The sequence below is a fragment of the Rhopilema esculentum genome, chromosome 10 (genome assembly GCF_057945365.1).
Source record: "Rhopilema esculentum isolate cy_ngs chromosome 10, ASM5794536v1, whole genome shotgun sequence".
In the NCBI taxonomy this organism is placed as follows: Eukaryota; Metazoa; Cnidaria; class Scyphozoa; order Rhizostomeae; family Rhizostomatidae; genus Rhopilema; species Rhopilema esculentum.
The window spans coordinates 7,582,013-7,602,302 of record NC_142824.1 but is presented as its reverse complement, the minus strand read 5'-3'; the positions used below and the strand labels follow the sequence as shown (position 1 = coordinate 7,602,302).

At 34.5% G+C, this 20,290-nt stretch overlaps 2 protein-coding genes across 7 annotated transcripts in view; both read left to right on the top strand.

Moving 5' to 3' along the window:
* Positions 1 to 15,403, top strand: part of LOC135686791 (uncharacterized) — a 34,635-nt gene extending 19,232 nt beyond the window's left edge. For 2 of the 5 annotated variants that reach the window (XM_089110506.1, XM_065203130.2), the window contains 9 exons: positions 2,318 to 2,456; positions 7,380 to 7,677; positions 8,993 to 9,135; positions 9,949 to 10,061; positions 11,071 to 11,227; positions 12,447 to 12,510; positions 12,983 to 13,242; positions 13,615 to 13,786; positions 14,284 to 15,403. In XM_089110506.1, the coding sequence (XP_088966632.1) occupies positions 7,395 to 7,677; positions 8,993 to 9,135; positions 9,949 to 10,061; positions 11,071 to 11,227; positions 12,447 to 12,510; positions 12,983 to 13,242; positions 13,615 to 13,786; positions 14,284 to 14,501 (1,410 nt within the window). In that variant the 5' untranslated portion in view covers positions 2,318 to 2,456; positions 7,380 to 7,394 and the 3' untranslated portion in view covers positions 14,502 to 15,403. Of the gene's footprint in view, positions 1 to 2,317; positions 2,457 to 2,885; positions 2,989 to 4,394; positions 4,501 to 5,607; positions 6,123 to 7,379; positions 7,678 to 8,992; positions 9,136 to 9,948; positions 10,062 to 11,070; positions 11,228 to 12,446; positions 12,511 to 12,982; positions 13,243 to 13,614; positions 13,787 to 14,283 lie in introns of those variants that run through there. The other 3 variants (XM_089110507.1, XM_089110508.1, XM_065203138.2) reach the window with 3 other exon arrangements.
* A 3,115-nt stretch (positions 15,404 to 18,518) lies between these two features.
* Positions 18,519 to 20,290, top strand: part of LOC135688759 (protein AAR2 homolog) — a 14,522-nt gene continuing 12,750 nt past the window's right edge. Inside the window, exons 1-3 of one of the 2 annotated variants that reach the window (XM_065205753.2) lie at positions 18,519 to 18,923; positions 19,433 to 19,783; positions 20,186 to 20,245. In XM_065205753.2, the coding sequence (XP_065061825.2) occupies positions 18,617 to 18,923; positions 19,433 to 19,783; positions 20,186 to 20,245 (718 nt within the window). In that variant the 5' untranslated portion in view covers positions 18,519 to 18,616. The remainder of the gene's footprint in view (positions 18,924 to 19,432; positions 19,784 to 20,185; positions 20,246 to 20,290) is intronic. The other variant, XM_065205744.2, reaches the window with a different exon arrangement.

Below are 20,290 nucleotides of genomic sequence, written 5' to 3'. Positions count from 1 at the left end.
TTAAATACGGCCCATCTAAAGACGAATTTGTGCGCCTACGAAGTCAGTTGAAATTTTTTTAGAAGATTGATCCAGATGATTCTGAGGACAATTATCAGTGATTAATTAGACTTTTGAAGCTGCTAGCGAAGTTTTCTGACAAAAGTTCTATGACATTTTTATAACGTAAAAGTAGGCAAAGGCATTTTGAAAACATTTTTACTTCAAATTTTTTATAAGCCCCCTTTCTCTTATAGGCCCCCTCTCTTTTAAGCCCCCCTCTAGGACTGAAAAAATAAATAAGCCCCCCCGGGGCTTAATAGAGCTTCTACGGTATGTTCTCAAATACGGCCCTTTTTTCGGACGACATGAAACCAAAGTTCCTTGGATGGATCGAAATATTTCACCTTCATTTTTCAAATTCATCTTTACTCTTTATTTCACAAACTGCAAATTAAAAGGACAATGCTTGTTACCCTGGGTACCAGAGCCTCATGAATCAAGGGATAAGTGCTGTAGACAGCTGCAGTGGAAAAGAATGAGTGGATGCGGAGGAGAGAAAGGAAGTAAAGGAAATTCTCTATTTTAAATCCTCGCTCAAGAAAAATTTTCTGTGATTAGTTTTTAACTATATTTTTGAGACTGAATAATGAAGACTCTGGCACCCAGGGTAATTCCTTGTGTGCTGTCACGCCTTTGGCTGAGTTAAAGCTCAATTGACATACTTTCTTATTTTCTATCTATGATTAGCCAACTTTGAATCAGATTTTTTCTTTGTACACATGTTATCACATGTAGTCAGAAAAGAGATACAAGTAAAAAAAGCCTGACAATAGATTCAAGCTCATGACAACCGGTTTATTCAAAATATTTTCTTGGTGAAGTGGTTCTTTTTCCATTCAACTAACTATTCTTTAACCTGTTTTCTCGACAGCTATTTGCATGATAAATCGTACAAAAGAGGCACAGGTCAACCTCAATAATTTGACTACTACTTAATTCGAACTCCCGCTATATCGAAGTTTCTTACTTCTCAGTTGTATAGAATTTCACATGGAAAGGCGAAATCGGATACCAACGTCAGCTGACAAGCAGTTCCAAAAGTCAAACAAAATTGGCAAGTTCAAAGAAATGCGATTAGTTTTTGTAACATAAGAAGTTTTGATGCACAATTTCATGCAAAATCATTTAAACCAGTTGTTTTTTCAAAACTGTTGCAAAACCAATATACTACTAAAATGGTAAATAGCATGGAACTTGCACGGTTGAGGTGAAGACGCAAGCACTAAGCAGTATATCTTGGTGACAATGATAGAATGCTAAAATTCGCTTTCTTTGAGGTCTGTGATTAGTTGAATAGAATTTGGAAGCAAACATTCCCGTACATTGTTAAACCTCAATAAGTCGAACAAATAAATTTTTTCTTTGAGAGTTCCACTAATCTTGCTTCAACTGCAGTTTGAAAAAACCTTATTCGAAAAAGATTGGTGTGATATCGAAAACTCGGAAATCTCTAGGTATCAGAACTTCACCACACCATACAACAATGATGTCGGGTGAGCTGTAGGGTAGGAAGGAACAAAGCGCCAGGATAAGGACAAAGCAATAGCAAAATAAAGAAGACTGCTTAATTTTGCTCTACGAGATGAAACCATACCATTCTTTTCCATACTGTTCTGCTCAATACAAAACCATACCATACCATACCATACCATACCATACCATACCATACCATACCATACCATACCATACCATACCATACCATACCATACCATACCATACCATACCATACCATACCATACCATACCATACCATACCATACCATACCATACCATACCATACCATACCATACCATACCATACCATACCATACCATACCATACCATACCATACCATACCATACAACACCATTCCATAGTAAACCGTTTCGAAGAAGCTTTTTTTCTGATTTTTTCATTTCATCACTGACTTTAGTGCCTTTCGAAATTTAATGTCTCCTCTGTTGGCAGCTAGTAACACATATCATTGTGTATTGAACAAATCATTGTACATTGAACAGTTTTGCTGTTAAAGTCACTGCTTGGTGTCTCTGACATGTGTATTGCATGATGTCTTTGACAAGCTGTTGTTGCTACCGGTAAAATTTACGTGGAAGTGCAAAGATAGCAGGTTACTGTAGAGCAGATATTTGACACCTTCTCAAAGACTCTGTCTGAATAAATAGTTGTGCAAATTTTCATAATCTTTTGCAAAGCGTTCTTCTCAATTACCTGTATTGTTTTGATGCTGAAATCTCTTTTTAATACGAGATTGAATGTCTGCAGCTATTTCTTTAACAGGTGGATCCGCGAAAGCAAATGATTTGACTCTGAACATTATAGAAACTGTATACCGCTACCAGGAGGGCTAAACCGTTGGAGACATCATTCTGTGAAAATCGATCATTATCAACAACGTTGGTTGTTATCATAAAATAAGGTGAGTACTAAAAGTTTAATATTACTTTACAGAAAGCCACACTTTTAATTATTCTTAACTGTATAAACAGGACAGAAGAAAAGGGACAAATTTAAAAAAGATTCTATAACTGATAACTGTCTTATAGATGCGTCATCATTGACTCTACTTCTTTAAAATTCACAATAATTCTCATGATGATCTATAAATTAGCTACTACTCTAGTGGTTTAACTCTTTTTCGATTTTGCTTTTGTCAAAATTCATGTTGAGTTTGATTGGACGGGGCAGAGAAACTCTTTTGTTGTTGCTTTTGAGTTGTTAAGGACACATTTTTTTCATTCTGGATGTATTTTTGACCAAAAATTCTAGTAAAATTAAAGCCAAATACCCACTATTCTTGTGGTACAACTCAATTTTGTCACCCCTCTTCCTGATTTCTAACACACAGAAAGGGAGGATTCATGCAGGCAATGAAAGCACAGACCGTAATAATTTGCTTTCCTACCAGTTTGTCAGAAGAAACCCAGGGAAATTAGTCAGTGTTCTTTAAAGTGAGTGTCTCAAAAGTTTTTGCCAAAATGTAAAGGTTGATTTTAAAGACTTTTAGCTGCAAATGCTTTGTTTGAATAAACAGGAATGGCTAATTTCGTTTGCTGTTTGGATTTGTTTGATTTCAAAGAGTTTCCTAAATTGAAACTTTGAATTGCTTTGAGACTAATCAGTGCTTCGTGCAACTAGTATATCGATATACAAGTCTCTTGTCTAGGGCTCTGTTTGGAATATGCAATGACAAAATCAATATTTTTCGAGTTTTCCTCTTGTCTCTACTCTTATCATCTGTAAGAATAATACAGATCATAAATAGATTTATGAAAATAGTCAAAAACTGCTAAGTTGTTGGATAGTAACAAAGAGAATTTCAAAGAATAAAATTTTCTGTGAATGTTTTGCTTTCGTTCCAGTAAAAATGGGATAACAGTTAAGCCGTTGTACACTTTCTTACTTCTCTATACATAATGTATATTTCACACTAGAAACCTCAAATGGAACCTGCTAACCATAAATTGCTTAAATATGGCTAACAGAGCTCATTTAAGCCCTTCAGCTGAAAAGGATGGTGCGAACTATCGAAACTGACCTAGACTTTTTTAATTACGCATTGATAACTATGAATTGTAATTTGGTTTTAAGATTTGTTTGATAGAATATGGAATGAATCGTTAAACTTTCGTCCTATAGCTTTTAGGGTTAACATTATGCTAAATAACTACGCGAGCAAAACAGGTTTCGAGCAAAGCGAACTCTTTCAGTTTTTTGAGTCAAGTTAGTAAAAGTTGTTTGTAAGCAATGGTGGTCCCAGCTTTCTAATACTTTGCTCTGAAGTTTTTTGAAACATCTTTTTCGATAAATCTATTTTATAGCAATGTCTTCTGTGTCTGCGGATGCTATATCTTTTACTACTGTCTTTCTGTTGGTCTTTCTTTCCTTCATTACATCATATTATGCAAACTTAATATTTCTTTTTTATTAAGATATTTTCAGATATCTGTATCATTTTGTTTTTATTAACTGCTTACATGAAGAAATCAGTTCATTTCTCGCTGATTTTAAAAAAATCCAGTTGTTATCTGCTATCTACTGATTTTCCTTTTAGTAACAGTTCAATAGTGATTCTTTCGAATGAGTTCATAAATATCAGTTAACAGGTATCTGAAGTATATATCCATATAAAACATTCAAGATTTCAATTCTAATTTCTGTAGAGACAGGTACTTTTACATACTTTTTATCTACACCGTCTGATCCTTTTGCAACTCTATCATTATGTAACAGCAGCGTCATGCTTGTTACACGTTCCAATTGATGAATTCAAATCTTGAAAGTCTCATATCGATCCTGTCAATATAAACGCTCTCTAATAAAAAGTTTATTTATGCAAGACAGCATCCGCTTTCAGATGAATCAGCTTAACAACTGGGCTCGTCTTCCAATTCTATAAAAAAACGTAAGTTATCATTCAACTGTTCCGCCGACTTGTGAAGGTTGCTTGTTGATGCTTCCAGGTTTGTACTTTGGATATGTCCATGGTGACAGCATGATTTGTTTCCAATTATCATTATTTGTACTAATATTTATTTCTACTAGCAATCAAATTGTACAACTACCAAAAATATTTTCATTTCTTTAAATACTGACCATATTTAGAAATAAATCCTCAAGCTTTCCATGTCATTTAGATTTTTTCGACCAAAACAGCTTACGTTATCATTTTCATCATACAACTTGCTGCCATTTGTTAATATCATTTTGTACTCTGCTGATTATGTTTCAGTTTTAGCCTTATATTCTTCATAAAAGGCAAGAATATCTCTTCCAACATGAATATCTCTCCCAGCTATATTTCTCACTTTGCCAGTAACAATATCTCTCCCAGAAGTATATATTTCTGTCTTCAATCCTTGCAAGGACCAAGTTTTGACATAGTCGTTTGTTGTGGTGTGTTACGTCACATTTGCTGTCACATATTTAATATTCATACGTTACATAACCACATTAGTCTATTATTCATAGAGACAATTTTGTTTTTCAATTACGTTCCAAACTACTTGCAGCTTGTTTAAGGTTTCTTATAGTTTTTTCTCCATTTTCTCTAGATATTTTTGGTTTTAGCTTAGTTTTCTAATGATACCAAAAGTAAACTTCATTTTTCTGCACTTTAGGGGACAGTCAATCGTCAAATTTTTACCAAAACTCATAACGAGTTTCTCCTTTATACTATTATTTTATGCAAACAACCAAACAACCTGCTAATGCTCAAGTATTTCTCTTATTCATTTCTTCTTATCTTTTCTTATGCATTTACAAGGGCAGATCCAGATTATAACGATTGTAACTTGAGCTATAGTGAGATTCTCCGCGTTTGGTTTTCAGAATTCAAAGTTCCCTTGATTTCCCTAGAAATGTGCGCCAGATAAGAACACTGAGCGCAAAAAGGCATAATGTTTGAAATTAGAAGAATCAAAAGTTTCGTCCTCTCTCGACAGTAACCACCCAAAATTGAGCTTTTGTTGATATTCTGAGCTAAAACCGGTCTGAGACAATATTATCCATGCTACAATTTTGGCGCGAGCTAAAGTAAAACTATAGTCAGGATTGAAAATGACTACTTAACCAAATGGATATGAGTACCAATGGTATTTCACTACTCTGTCTTCCCTGAAAAGCAATATCTTAAAAGAGGACATTTCATTTCATTAACATTTTATCCAATAGCGGATTTGGTATAATTTTTTTGATAGATTGATTAAAAGGCAATTTTGATTAGAAGATTAAATGAAGAAAATACAAAGACTATTGCCTGCAACTTCTTTAATCTCATAAGTTGGTGATTTCGCTCAGCCTCAAACAGAAAATCTCTTATTTGTCTTTTACGGTATACGTGCCATGGGAAACTCGTCAATATACATTCTTTCTGAAATACACAAAACAGCGAGCAGTAATAGATTCGCGGTGCTTTCTTATCATACACGGTGTTAATAAGCCATTTTGAGTTTTCTGTTTGAATTATCATTGCGGTTGGTTGATACCTGTCGATTTGACTTCTTTGCAATGCAAATAGAGACTATCCCCAATCAATCGGTTGCCATTACCATTCAGAAGCAAAGGTTTTAAGGTGCAGAGTCAGGTATCCAGAAAATTTGTTTATATTTCTAATCTAGAAGCTTTCTTCCTGAGAAAATTATATCTATGCTTTTGTTTGCAAAGCTGCAACGTGTCGAAAAAGGCCACTTCTTTTCTGGTCATGTGAAGTGTTTGCAATAAAAATAGAAACAAGCCTCTAAGACGACGATGAAAGAGAGAGCAATTAAAATTGTATAATGTAGAATGTGAAAAATGGTGCTTGTGGAGCCCATAATAGCAATCAAATTGCTTTTGTTTCTTTTTATTGCCTCCACATAAACTGACAGCACCACTGCTTTGTTTGTCTTTTTGTCTGTCCTCAATGACAATGTTCTACATATTGTGAAAGAATATTTATATGTTTAGTGTACTCAGGTACCACGTTCTGTTCCTATATCATAACTTTGTTATTCTTTGTACCTTTATGAGCTAGAAATTTGTGGACCCTATATTGATTTTGTTTTAGTTGCTTGATGGATCTCAATTACTTTGACTAAATCATTCACAATTGGGCTGTTTAAATGCAAATATGAATTAATCATTCAATTTATAAATCGAATGTATTCAACAGCTGAGCATTCAATAAGGTTTCGCACAGCAGCTCTAGTATAAAAGATACCAATGCATCTGACAACCTGTCAACAATCTCTACAAGACATTGGATTGTTTTAGAGCTGAAGGGCGACGGTTAGCAGGATATATCTAGCCCTGGATCCTGTCAGCTCACATGATCTAACTTTTACTGAAAATTTTCGTATTCCGTTAGAGGAGTAATCTTATACAACAAAAGCCTTTATTTGCTCAAATGGTGTTTTTTTGATAGGCCCTTTGACTTGCTAATGTGATAATTTCTGTTGCATTGCAGCCTACTCCTCGATTTTCTTTATTTCTGTTTTCCGTTGTCAGTTTTCTGTTTTATGTTTCCTATTTTTGATACAAATACTGGTTTGTAATGTATGTGGATCTTATCACACGCAGACACAACTTCTTCACGATTTACAAACGCTTTGGTCAAATCAAAAGCTTGTTTTTTTGTAGCCAGTTGCAACTCAATACGTTATTCAAAAGTGAGGCGTTTCTTCACAAAGGTTTTACTCATCATTTATTGCTTTTTCTTCAGACCTAGTATTTATCTAATATAGTCTGTAAAAATATTTTCAGTTTTGAATGTGTTTTTCGGCACTGCCAAAGTTATATACAAGCACTGCCGAAGTTTTATATCATATATTGATCTATCATAATAAATGCCATATTTATTTAGGCAGAGCTGTTAACGATGAGAGCCCGGTGCCCTGACAGCCTGAACCTTGCATTTGCTAAAATGCCACCATATGTATACAAAGAAAAGGGTTCCGCAGTAAGTGGAGTGTTCGTCAAGATTTTAACAGATGCTCTAAATTTCTGGTGCCCTGACCAAACTAATATAACGTTTACGGAGGTTACAACGGGTTTTGTTGGTCTTGAAGAGAAAATCCTGAACGATACAGCTGACGTCATCTTCCCTGTTCCGTACGCCTTGAACAAGAAGTTCTTCATTGGAAGGCCTTTCATACCAGTCGGTGAGTGTGCATTTGCAATTTTCAGCTAAACATTCCTACACAAATTGGCAAAAGAATAAGAAGCAGCACATGGAAATGCATTCCAAATAGAATAACAAAGCATGCTGTTAGTATATTACGATTACCTATCGTTATAGTTTTCTTTATAAAATTTAAAATCCCTTTCCTATCAGAAAAAGATCTATCCGAACAACAAGCATTATACAGAATATTGTAACAGTCGTTTTAAACATTTGTTTGCCTTACATTGAAAAAGCAGCTTTCAATAATTCATTCTCTGGCTTTAAAAAAAGCCTTTGATTAACAGCATTGACGCTCATTCCGATTTTCATTCCAACAAAGACTTGTGTTGATTATAATCGATATCCAAGTGATTTACATGTATTACTGTTACTTAATTGCATGATTTGCGACAATCATGTTAAGCATGTATTTTGGTATAACAAAGTATTAGGTATATCTTTAGAACAATCTGGGATTTGAACCTTCATGATAAAAATGTGATTTATATGCAAATTGTTCTAGGTTCTTACTTGAGATCGGATTCAAATTGGGTCTTATTAGTTTATTCTGTTTATATCAGAGTTGTTATTCGAGTTTTGACGTCTCTTTTTCAGTTAATCAAGATCTTAAAATCTATAATTTTTTCTCATTAACCTGGTCCTACAAACTTTTCTTAACTGAAAATTGTTGATGTTAAATAGCGATCTATTATAGTGAAAAACAGTTTGGCATGCCCAATATCTGCTACAAGACAGTTTCGATTCACGTTTCATTGCAGCAAGACAAAGACGGCAAGCTCTCCGTGATTCAAAAAACGTAAAAACGTCATTATCGTAACCAACGCAAAGCAGTTTATGCCCTGCCTTGTTTTCCTGGTCTAAATCCTTGTTTTAAAATAGCATATCTCGTTCCCAGTGCCACTTTACATTCTTAAACCTCAGACAAAATGTCTCATTCTTCGTCTTGATATGATCCGCATAATCACCTGCAATCACCTTTAATAGGCTGTTCTACATCAGTGGCGGACACCTGGGGGCAAGGGGGCGAGGGGGTGAGGGGGTGAGGGGCGAAGGGCGAGGGGCGAGGGGCGAGGGGCGAGGAGGCGGTCGCTTGTTCTAAAGCAATGGTCTTTTGTTCTAAACCAATGGGAGAATGTGGCGTCATCTTATCAAAACCATAGGCTTGCCCCCTAACTTCAAGTGTCTGACCCTGTTTTAAATACACGCACAGACAAATTTCTTTCACAATCAAACATTAGCTTTCCCTTCTAGCCGAAGTCGCGTTTGTTGAGAACTCCTCTTTGATATTTTAGTGGAAACGCCTGGCATTGCTTTTTATACAACTGTGACCCCAAATGCAAAAAATGCAATAGCAGATGCTATATCGAACGGCTGGCCTGCTTTGGTTATCGTAATAATGTCTGCACTAATTGCTGGAATGATATTTTGGATATCGGTGAGTGAATCATATTGATGATCGCGAATACTATCGTTGATAATATTACACTTTCTGGCTCAATATTACACAATAGCTGGGCAAAGCAATTTGTTACCTATTTTTAGGAAACTTTATAATGCGTTTATGGCCGAAACTGATATGAATGGTAAGATGCAATCCTAAAAGTAAATTCGTTTAATTTCACAATGAAGCAATAGAAACTTAACGCCTTAGAAAGAAAAACTAGTAAACAAATTGTTATTGCTGTAAAGATGCAAGATTCTCCAAAAGTTTAGTAGTAAAATCTTAGAAAATTGCAATGAAAGAGAGCTGGCCCTCCCATGAAATGAGACTTTTTCTAGGATCACTTTTTCCTAAAAAATCCTTCCTTAAGGTGCTTTTGCTTCCATTTAAAAAGCCCTGGCTTTTTGTGTTATCATTTGAAATATTTCATTTGAGCAACATCTTCTTGAATCAGAAATTTTCTTCATTTATATTTTGGCTCGAAGAGACTTTACGCGGAACGATAATTGTATTAGAGAATTCACGAAGTCAATAACTGTCATAGGTCTGAGTTTGATTTTCTTATATGGTGGGCAGTTTTTCATTTTTTAGAATTTTAGAAGACTTTTTAAAATTTATTGACAACATAAGTATTCTGCCAGATCATCATCCTTTGAATTCAGATTTTTAGTCTTATTTCTCAAGTTTTTGCTGTAAAAACCACAAATGTATTTTCATTCTTTTACAGCACTGTAGGACCACAATTTGATAATTTAGTAGTCAACTAATTCGCGAATGAATTATAAAACCGTTTTTTCTGTTTGCCAGGATCTTGTGCAACAGTGGTGGAATCCTAAAAAGATGCAGTCAAGGGAAGCCTCTTTCTTCGAAGGTCCATTCAGGGGATTCTATTGGGCAATGGTTTCTATGACAACCGTTGGGTATGTGCAATGCATTTCATAGGAAAGCAGGGAGAGGATCTTAGAAAAATGCAAAGTTAAAGGGACGGCCTAATTTTTTATATTAGGAAAAGTTAAGTGACTGTAGTGCTAAAAGCAAAGGCAACAGCGAATTGTTGTTTTTTTAAGGAACCAAGCGACACGAGATGGAAACTTTACCAGTTTTGCTACAAATAAAACGTTGAAGTAAAATGAAGCAGAATACCTTTCTTGATTTGTGGGTATCTCTGAACAGCTCTAGAAAATGTTAAAGATTGTCTTTTAGCCAGCCTGTTCAATTGCTCGACAAAAGCTGGAACTATAAATACAGAAAAGATCACTTGTGGAGAATTACATCATTTCTGTTCATGGCAATGTCTTAAGGAACTGACTATGGAATTCCTAGCCCCTTTAATGGCATATATGATCAGAAGCCTTTCATTAATATGTATACAACCTATAGTAACGCAAAATCATTTAAATTGTATTTGATTTCACCTGTTGAATCTTATATTTGAAAGGAGAAAACATACAAATTGTAAGCACAAGCCTATTTTATGTGGGTATAAATGCTGTTAGAACTAAATTAACGCATATTTATTTTCACCCAACCAAAAATGCTATGTTCTGAAATAAAAGGGTTATAGTTTTACACTATCAATCACATAAGGATATTATATCTTTTACTAGGTAGTCCTGTCACTATTATGGTAAATAACATTTATATCGCTACGTAAAATAATTTTAGGTAAAAAATGTGAATATCCTCAGTACTGAAACTATTTGAATGAATTGTGTACTCAATTTTTTTTCATAATTTTCTGTTTTTTGGAAGCAAAATCATTACAAAACGGACTTGCTGATTATCACAGAAATGAAAACGGCATCTCATTCTTCTGAAGCACATTAAGATATAAAAAGTTTCTTACATCTCTGATCTAGCTTTAAGACTTTCTTATATAAAAATTTTCTTCTTTTTTGTCTATCATTTCTTCTCATTTTTTGTTCCCAGTTATGGAGATTTCTATCCCAGGTCTTCGTTTGGTCGAGTCATAGCAACATTGTGGATTTTGATGGGCATTGTAATCACATCGATGTTTACAGCAACAGTAACAACAATTTTATTAGCTGCTGTCTTGGCAAGTGATATTTCTTTGAGTGGAACTTCAGTAAGTACTGGCAAATTACATCTAGCAGCTCGTTGCCTTTGATTATCTCTTTGTGGGCTGCCACATTGAAATGCTGATCTTCTTATTATATATGTTTTTGTTATGTTAAAACAGTATTGTCAAAGTTTAAGTCTTAATATTATTGATCAAAGTATATTTGAAAATATAACGATGAGAAACCTAAGTCTACAAAGTTTACTGAGAAAGAAAGTAAGACAGAAGTTTTAGTTTTAATTTTGTAATACCTTAATTTCTGAGTTTGTGTAATGACAGCAAAATTAGCTTTCCCAGCATTCAACCTCAGTTCCATTATCCCTACGAATAAAATTTCCTCAGACTGATATAACTGTAAATTATCATTTTGACTATGATTATGGAAGTAAATAAAACTCTCCGTATTGACCCTTCTGAACCCAGTTAGTATAGGTAAGATAATACATTCCCCTAAATATTTATCGAAATATACTGTTATATAGAGATGTATAAAAATATATGATTTGACTCTTTTTTATACAACTCTACTTCATCCCCCTTGTCCGGATTTGTTTTCCGCTTTCAAATCATATTTTATAAATGCTGATTGTAAACTAATTTTTTGATCATATATTTGTTTATGTTTGTTTATTTTACGAGGACTACTAGGAACAGTGTAAATATGTATATACGCACATCACTACTGAAGTATTATCCTGTATAAATATTCGAGAATAAAAATAATAATAATAATAATAATAACAATAATAATGATAATAATAAATATGAATATGAATATAAATAACATAATGTAAACTTTTCATTTAAAACTACAATTACAAACCTCACTATAACAAGGTAATTTGTAACTGGCTAGCCTGTGTTTACCAAATAAAAACTATTACAATCGTAGTAATGAGAAAAAAGAAAAAACATGTTGAAAGGGGAGTAGCTCTGGAAATAATAATAATAATAATAATAAACATAATAATAATAATAATAATAATAATAATAATAATAATAAAGATAAGATATTGTGCACCATATACTTTGTACTAGACTAGATTTTCATAAGACTGGATTAGAGTCAAGCCTTATTTTTGACAAAGTTTGTTTTTAGCACATAATATCTTCCTAGTTTGGCACCTGATTCTAAACAATTCTACTGGCCCCTCAAAGTATTTGAATATATAAAATGGCTCGAATAAACAACACACGTCTGACATTTTCATTCGACTCATTTTAGGTTGGAGTTTTGGAAAGTAGTATCGAGTACAACTTAGCTGTCAAAAGAAATGCCTTTCCAATTGGTATTTTACTACTGTTTTTTGTTTTTCAACAAACGAAATGAGCTCTCTTTAACCACTTAAATGGTCACAACAAATGAAGATAGCCGTAAATGTTTTATTTATGATGCTGTAAAAACGTCATTGTCTATAGGTTTAAGAATGTGTATTGTGGTACTGCTTTGCCATTTGTTATTTGTTTTCTACTCTTGAAACATGTAAAATGTCAAAGAGAAGAAGAGCTGAGGAGTTGTTTTGCTAGTAAACCGACGAAGCCCATGGACAATGCAACCTTGGCTTGACAGAAATTTTAGATGGATTAGAAAATCAAGGCAATTCTTTTTTAGAGGATAAATTGATTGTTCTATAAAGTGACGTCAATTGTTGTTCCTTTGCTGACCTTGTCTTGCTTCCTGATTTCATCTCTTGCTGTTTCTGTTGCTAGCTCATTTTCATGACATTATCAACTCATATCGTCCATATCCTTGTTTTGCAGCTCACACATCTATTGATCATTTGCTTTCTTCGGCAACAAACTCAAAACACCAAGCTGCTTTGCTGGATAGCTTTATTGCAGGGCATTTCCAAGAGAAGTTTATCAAGTTTAGACTAGTAGAAATAATTGAGCATGTTTTTTCATATGGAATTGTATTGTCTGACAAAGGGCTATGGCTGGAGCCTAACATTCGAAGCTACATGCAGAACAATAAGGAGAAACTCTTCAAAATCATGTCAATGACAATACGACCTCTAAAGGTTAGCATGCTACTGTCCTATAATATGTGCAGCTGTTGCAAATGTTTTGAGCCATTCAGATTTGAAGCTCATTATTGAAAAGTTTCAGGAATGACACTTTTCTATCCACCCTGTACGAAAATACAATCACTCCTTGTTTGAGAAAATAGGGAATGTTCGTTGCAAAGCAATTAAGCTGAATTTTTACAACGCAATATTTCAATCAGGGTATTTCCAGATCGTTTATAAGAAGATTTGAATTAGACACAGAACCACAATCGTGTGTCCTTCGCCTTGGCCACTGGCCCACAAAGGCCACACAACATTTTTAGTGTTGAAAGTTCTTATTATTTGTAAGAATAGAAAATATTTTAATGCTGTATCCTTTTCTAGCCAAGAGATTCTGGAAGTGATGCTGAGAAAAAATCAAATAGCCTCCTGAGCATTCATAATAAGGCTGTGTTTGCAACACTGGTCGGAACTATGTCAATGATTTTGATCTTATCAATTCTTGGATTGTTATGGGAAAAAACTTATCTTCGAAGACGATGCTCAGAACAGAAAAGTAATTCTTACCCTATTGTAATGGTTTGACTTTATTTCAATTTTTGTTGCTGTTGTGAAGACCCTATTATTTTGAAATACAAGCAGAGTATAGATTTTTCTAAAGCATTGCCTCTCAAAACTGAGAAAAGGAAATAGTTTCTTCTTCTGGTTATGATTGATACTCAATTTCTGATTGAAGGCACAGGTTCTATATAAACAGATTCTATTGGATAATCATATAATTATAATCATACTGACTGTGAGCTTGCAAAGGCAGAATGTATCAGTTGTTGACACAAACTGACGTTTTTGAAAATTAGGGCAAGCTAAATAGGGGCTTATGCTTGTCAGCCTCCAAATCTCCGAATATCCAGGTTCGAAATGACACCTATGATTTACGTGAATGTTTCAGTTTTGACTTCATGTTCAGTTTAAACACTAATGCTTTGAATTGTTTATTCTTTCTTAAATGCTATCAACTTCTATCACATTATCACATTTTGTTTTCCCTTTAAGGCGAACATAAAGAAATTGAAAGACAATCGATAAGTGCTCCTGAAAATTCTAGAAACTACTTCAAAGATCAATTCGAGGTTTTGGGAGGAATACAAAGAGAAATGGACTCTTTTATTGATTTATTACGAGTACATGTTGCTCTTAGCAACCAAAAAAATAACTGTAATGTCTTCGAAGATGACGACCTTGCTATTAGCAACATCGAACTCGTGTCTTAGTAAGACAGATAAGTAGATCTATTTTTAAGCTTTTCTTTCTAAAAGAAATTCAATCGAATTGTAAATAACATACAACAAAGGATTGTATGAAAATGACAAATCCGTCGATGGACAAAGCAGATTATTAAAGGAATCAATCGTTATTTGTTATCGTCATTTAACAAGTAACCTGCCACAAATCTTGTCTTTTTGATCAAAGAAAGACGCATGAAATACACGGATTTCATTTTGCTCTCTTTCATTCACAGGGGCTTTTTAAATGTTAATTTTTCACTTTAATCTGCATCTTAGCTTGTTTATGTCATAAAATTGCCAAAGCTTCAAACATATAGCTATCAATTTAATACAGTAGGACGGATAGAAGTATTGGGAGGAGGGGGGAGAGGGGTGCCATGTTTTGTTAGCAAGAGAAACAAAAAGTTTTTGAGGATTTCAAAGATATTGTGTAGGCCACGGGACCCTCTAAGAACAATTAAAGTTATGATCTTTTAATTTTGTTGATATTAAGCACGTTTAAGGCAACAAACGAAAAAGATTTAACTCAAGATTCATCCAGAAATTATTAGTTTCATGATTATCTTACATTTATAGAATTTCTTCCTCAATGTGGAACTATAGAAAGCCGCCATTTTTGATACAGTTATTACAAACAATTGTCTTAAGGCCATATGAATTCTGATTCAACTCTATTTCGAAGTGTGCAAAATATTTTCTATCACTGTCACGTTTATTAGTGTTTGTGTAGCTTCATCTATTGATGTGGCTCAAATGCAGATCTGATTCTCAAACACATTTAGCTCTACAAATCATTATTTGTTTGTTTAATAAAGAAAAAAGTATAAGAGTTATTTTAGAATAGCTCAAACGCAATTTTTTTTAAATCAAATATTAGCAAATAAATCTTTGTCTGAAAAAATCCTCGGTCCCATCAGCTGGACAGCTGTCAGAAGGTTAACTGTTTAAAGGTTGCTTTATTTTCTTCTGATTTGAATGCTGTTAAGTATCAAGATCAAAAGGATCAGGGCAACAAGCGAGGAATCTTTCTTACTGGTTCTCAGGAATTCAGTAAAAAGCAGTAAATTCATGTTTTTCTCAGATAATTTGGATGCTAGTGTAAAAGTCTTTCCATTATGACCACGTGATTTGGGCGTGTCTGCATTTCTCAAAGAAAGGCAGTGTCTGCATTATCCTTGCGAAGACACCAATTCACTTTTGAATAGGGCTCTATGGAAATTATAAACTGAATTCATAGCTTTCCTCTTAGAATTAACGGGACCATAAACACAAATTAGGTGCAAAGGTGGCTCAGTGGTTAGGCTCAGACTACAGATCCAAAGGGCCTAGGGCTCGAGCCCCTGGCATGCCCAAACGTTCATCCAGGGTCATCCAGGGTCACAAGGTCACGTGACACAGTGGTCTGACCGCGTTCTCGCTCCACCATCGATGAGGGCAAAATTCGACTTTAAAAACTTAATAACTTAAAAACTGCATAACGTATTAAAAAAATTCAAACGGTTTTGGAATCAGCACGGGAACCTTTATCAGTGGTAAAAAAATCAAATGCCAGGAAGAAACAATTACAAATAAGAAACAACTTTTCAAATGCACTGTTCATTTCATTTTCTGTCACAGTTTTTAAATATAATAACACAATACAGTTGAAAAGTGCTCAGTCACAGAGCTTGTCTTTATCCATGGTGAGTAGCTAGAAATTACAAGCTAAAATAATCTATTTCCGGATGCCTTTCAAACGATCTCTTTTCATCTTAAAATACAATTGATTTTCTCCAAAGCAACCCTCAGTAGAAACTGTCTAGGTCTTTGGAGTTCAATTGTCCGCAAACATTTATGCGATCAAATGCAAAAAGTACCACAAACAATAATTGTTGCAGAAATTATTATCAGCCAGAAGAAACTTATTTTTCCTTACATAATCAAATTGTGGGAGACTTAGATGGTTTTTGCAAGAAAAAGTCGTTGGTGGTTTTTTTCTATTGGTTGGAGGTAATCTACTCCACTTATTACCAGGGCCGTGGCGAGGCAAGCCTTGTTGGGGGGGGGGTGTGGACTACAAATTTACCTGATTAAAAAATAATTACCTGAAATTCTTAAGTTGCTGTCACAAACCTCTGCAATACATTTTGTCAATCTAACTGTGTGGCATATAATTTACAACATTCGTTTTAAAATGATAATACCTCGGGTACTTTAAAATGACTTTCCTAATAGTTTTGCCAAATCTGTATACCGGGACGGGCAACTACCCGAGGCAGCACCCTAGTTGCCGCCGAAGGACCCGAAAATTTTCGAATCATGATGCTTCCAGTTCCCTGGAAAATGCACTTTTTTAAATAAATTTTACTAAAGCAATCCTCCTAATTCTACCAAAAATTCTTTAATCTTTGCAAACAAATTGAACAATAGATAAAAACAACTGGTACAATTTCGACGTGGTCTTGAAAAATTCCATGTTGTCAGTTACTTCTGAAGCTAGGTAACAAGCAGCACTGGTTGCCAATTTAGATTCCTCCCTTCATCTTAGCATGCCTTTTTAGGGAAAATGAACACGACACACAATTTTACCTAAAGAGTGCCTGGATTTTTAGATTTTGTGCCAACAAGAAATTTTCAAGTCATTAGTTTTTTTACCTTCCTTTATATCAAGAAATATCATATTTAGCCAAAGGAGCAACTATCTTTGCTTGATTCTTTATTGATGTCAATACATGAAGGTCGCTGAAATACCTAAAGCGTTTCTTCCACTGGGAGGATTTTACCTGAAATTTCCTATCGAGATACTATTGGGGGGGGGGGTGTGACACCCCCACACCCCTCCGGTCGCGACGTCTCTGCTGATTACCATTGAAGCTTCTTTTGAACTTGTATATTATTTCTTTAATTTTGTATGAACTATAAGAAGTATAGATTGCAAACAAGACAGTGCAGTGCTTGTTGTTACAGGAGATAAATCTTTGTGAAATAAGGTATGTGAATCGTATTTCAAATCGCCATCTGCTTCAAAATAAACAAACTAACTTCTAATTAGTATTTGTGCTTGAATGATTTAGTCTGGTTTAAGTGCAAGACAACTGAAAGTCAAACTTTTGCTTGTTCCCTGTCTAAGAATATGTAGAAAAAGTTTGAATAGTTTACAATAGGCAATTACTTTAAAATATCCAAAGTTTCATTTTAAATAGAAAGTTATTAGACTTCTTTTTTCTGATTGAATGGAAGTGAATTTTCCACACTTTCTTCAGTTTGATACAAAGTGGAAGTGCCATTTGCAGACAAAGCTGTCCCAAAATGACCAGTTTATTATTGATAATTCAGAAAGTTTGGAGACAATGTTGCTCTGTTTTAGCAGAAAATGTCGCTTTATGCGAAAGTAGAAACATTTTATTCTTGGTAATACCCTATTCTTGAAATGCCGATTGCTAAGCATTCAACTTCCTCATGGATTTGCAATCTTTTTTGTTTTTTGCATTTACCCTTTATATCATTTTTTATCGTGGACCTTATACAGAGGCGTAAATATTGGCAATTTTAAAGCATATTGAGTGTAAAAAACAGTCTACAAAGAACGCATGACTTTGCAAATCGAACAAATTATTGTACAACGATCGATAATTAAATTTATTGGTTCATATCAAAACTCACAAAATGTGATGAGAAAAAATTCTTAGAAATAAAAAATCTACTCAGCGAAATAAATTAAAAGTGAGCAATTGGTGACTTTCTTTGGTGTTTTTTCTTAATCTTAGCTTCCATTGCCTGTAATGCCCTGAAATGCCGAGCGCATGTTACATTTCATTTCATTTCATTTCATGTGATCTTTGCTACTTCTACATGTTTTAATCAGGATATTTTTTCAGCTTATCAGAAGACTCGTGCAAATCATTGAACTTCCCCCCCCCCTCCCCCCACTCCAAACATTAAAGGGGTGTGACAGTCTTGACGGTGGCTGTCGCTGTTCTCCAGCTCGAACGATATTTTGGTTTTGGTCTTGGTCGTCTGTTGACATTTCTTCCAAACGAGGCTCCCGCCAAATTTCGCCTTCATCTTCGTCCTCATGTATCGAAACGTCTGCTATTCTAAAAGAGCGTAATTTAGGCAATATGAGTGGAAAATTCCACGCAATCATCATCCCAAACGTGCCACAAGGGACAGAGCTTGGAATTGACTATAATCCATGGTATGTGGGACCGAATTTCCGTGGTGTGAAAGACATTCCCAGTGGCCTACATTTCATTTTCACAAGTATGGTTGACCAACAGGAGCGTCACGCACCAAGAAATGGCCAGTTTCTGTATTTCCCTGACGATCCAAGAACCAAAGGTGTAGTCCTCCGCTCCAAATGGGATGAACAAAACAAAGAGCTTTACAGTCCTTTTACAGAATGCAAAATTGAAGATGTATTGTTGGGTATGCGGGCTAACTTTCCTTTTTAGAACTCAAATTCAGTGCGGTTTATTTCTTGTTAACTCAATCCCTGACGCAATCAAACAAATTTGCTCGACAAAACAAAGAAATTTACCAAAGTTTTGCCCGAAAGTGTCAACAATCTCAAGTCCCACAATGGAAATAAATGAAATAGAATGACGCCCTAAGCAGAAACAGGCTTTACAGCCTATTATTTTCAGAGCGCCATGTCTCTTTGATATGAACGAGTTTTTGAGCAAAATGTTTAGATAAATGTAAATGCTACATCCTTTTTCTTGTCTTGTTTTATTTTCCACTTGGTCAATATAATTCTCCCCTGTAGAAAGAGAAAATTTCACAAATTTGTTGTAAGACTTCACCACTAATGCTCTTTTGAAGTCTAATTTTCTTGAATCAAGGATATTCCACCAATAATTTAGTCAATGTATTTGTATTGATCATGCTTAGCCAATTCAAAAAATTTATTTGAATCTGGCTTTTTTTTAAGATAGATAATGAAGCTGCTTTGCTAGCACCTTATCCAGACAATAAAGATCTCAGGACATGGCAAAATCTCACTTGCTACATAAAAGGTGATACTGTTTCAAGGCTATCCCCCTTATGTGGTAGACTGTCAGTATCCACACAAGTTGATTGCACTGAAATGCTAGAGAAGAGGGAGAGACAAAAACTTGGTATTCCAGATAAAGAAGATGAGCATTTTCAAAATGTGAAAATCAGGTTTACTGTTATCCCAGAAAAGAAATTTCCAGATGGAGCCAGCCCTTCAGATATCACAAAGTATAGCATGGACAACAGCTTTGTGCTAGAAAGTTTGTTAAGCAGTTTAAGTTGCTCCAATGGTATGACTTTTCTAATTTTGCTTGTTTGTTAAGAATATCCCTGTAATCCTCTGACATAGGTATTGCTAATGACAGGAAATATGTCATATTGGTACATGTGCAACTATTCACATGTGATGACACATATTTCAGACAATGATTGCTAATAGGAGTGTTTTATTCTGAATGCATTATTTATGAATGCAATACACCTTTCAAATCTCTTTGTATAAAGATATATAACAACTGGTAGAATATCTTTAAATGATTGATGTAATGTTGAACTAATTTTTGTAATTTTGCTATTTGAAATAAATTGTTTTTCTGCTTTTGCATAGAGTATGTTGCTTAAGTTTGAAACCTTGTTGAAATATTTCTGACAAAGTTTTAGACCAAGTTTTACTCATTTTTATTGCCTTTCAGCTGAGGATGAAATTCTTGGTGAAATTCAATTTGCATTTGTCTGCTTCATGATTGGGCAAGGTTTGTATGACCTTGAAATTCACGCTTAAATTAATTTTTAATTAG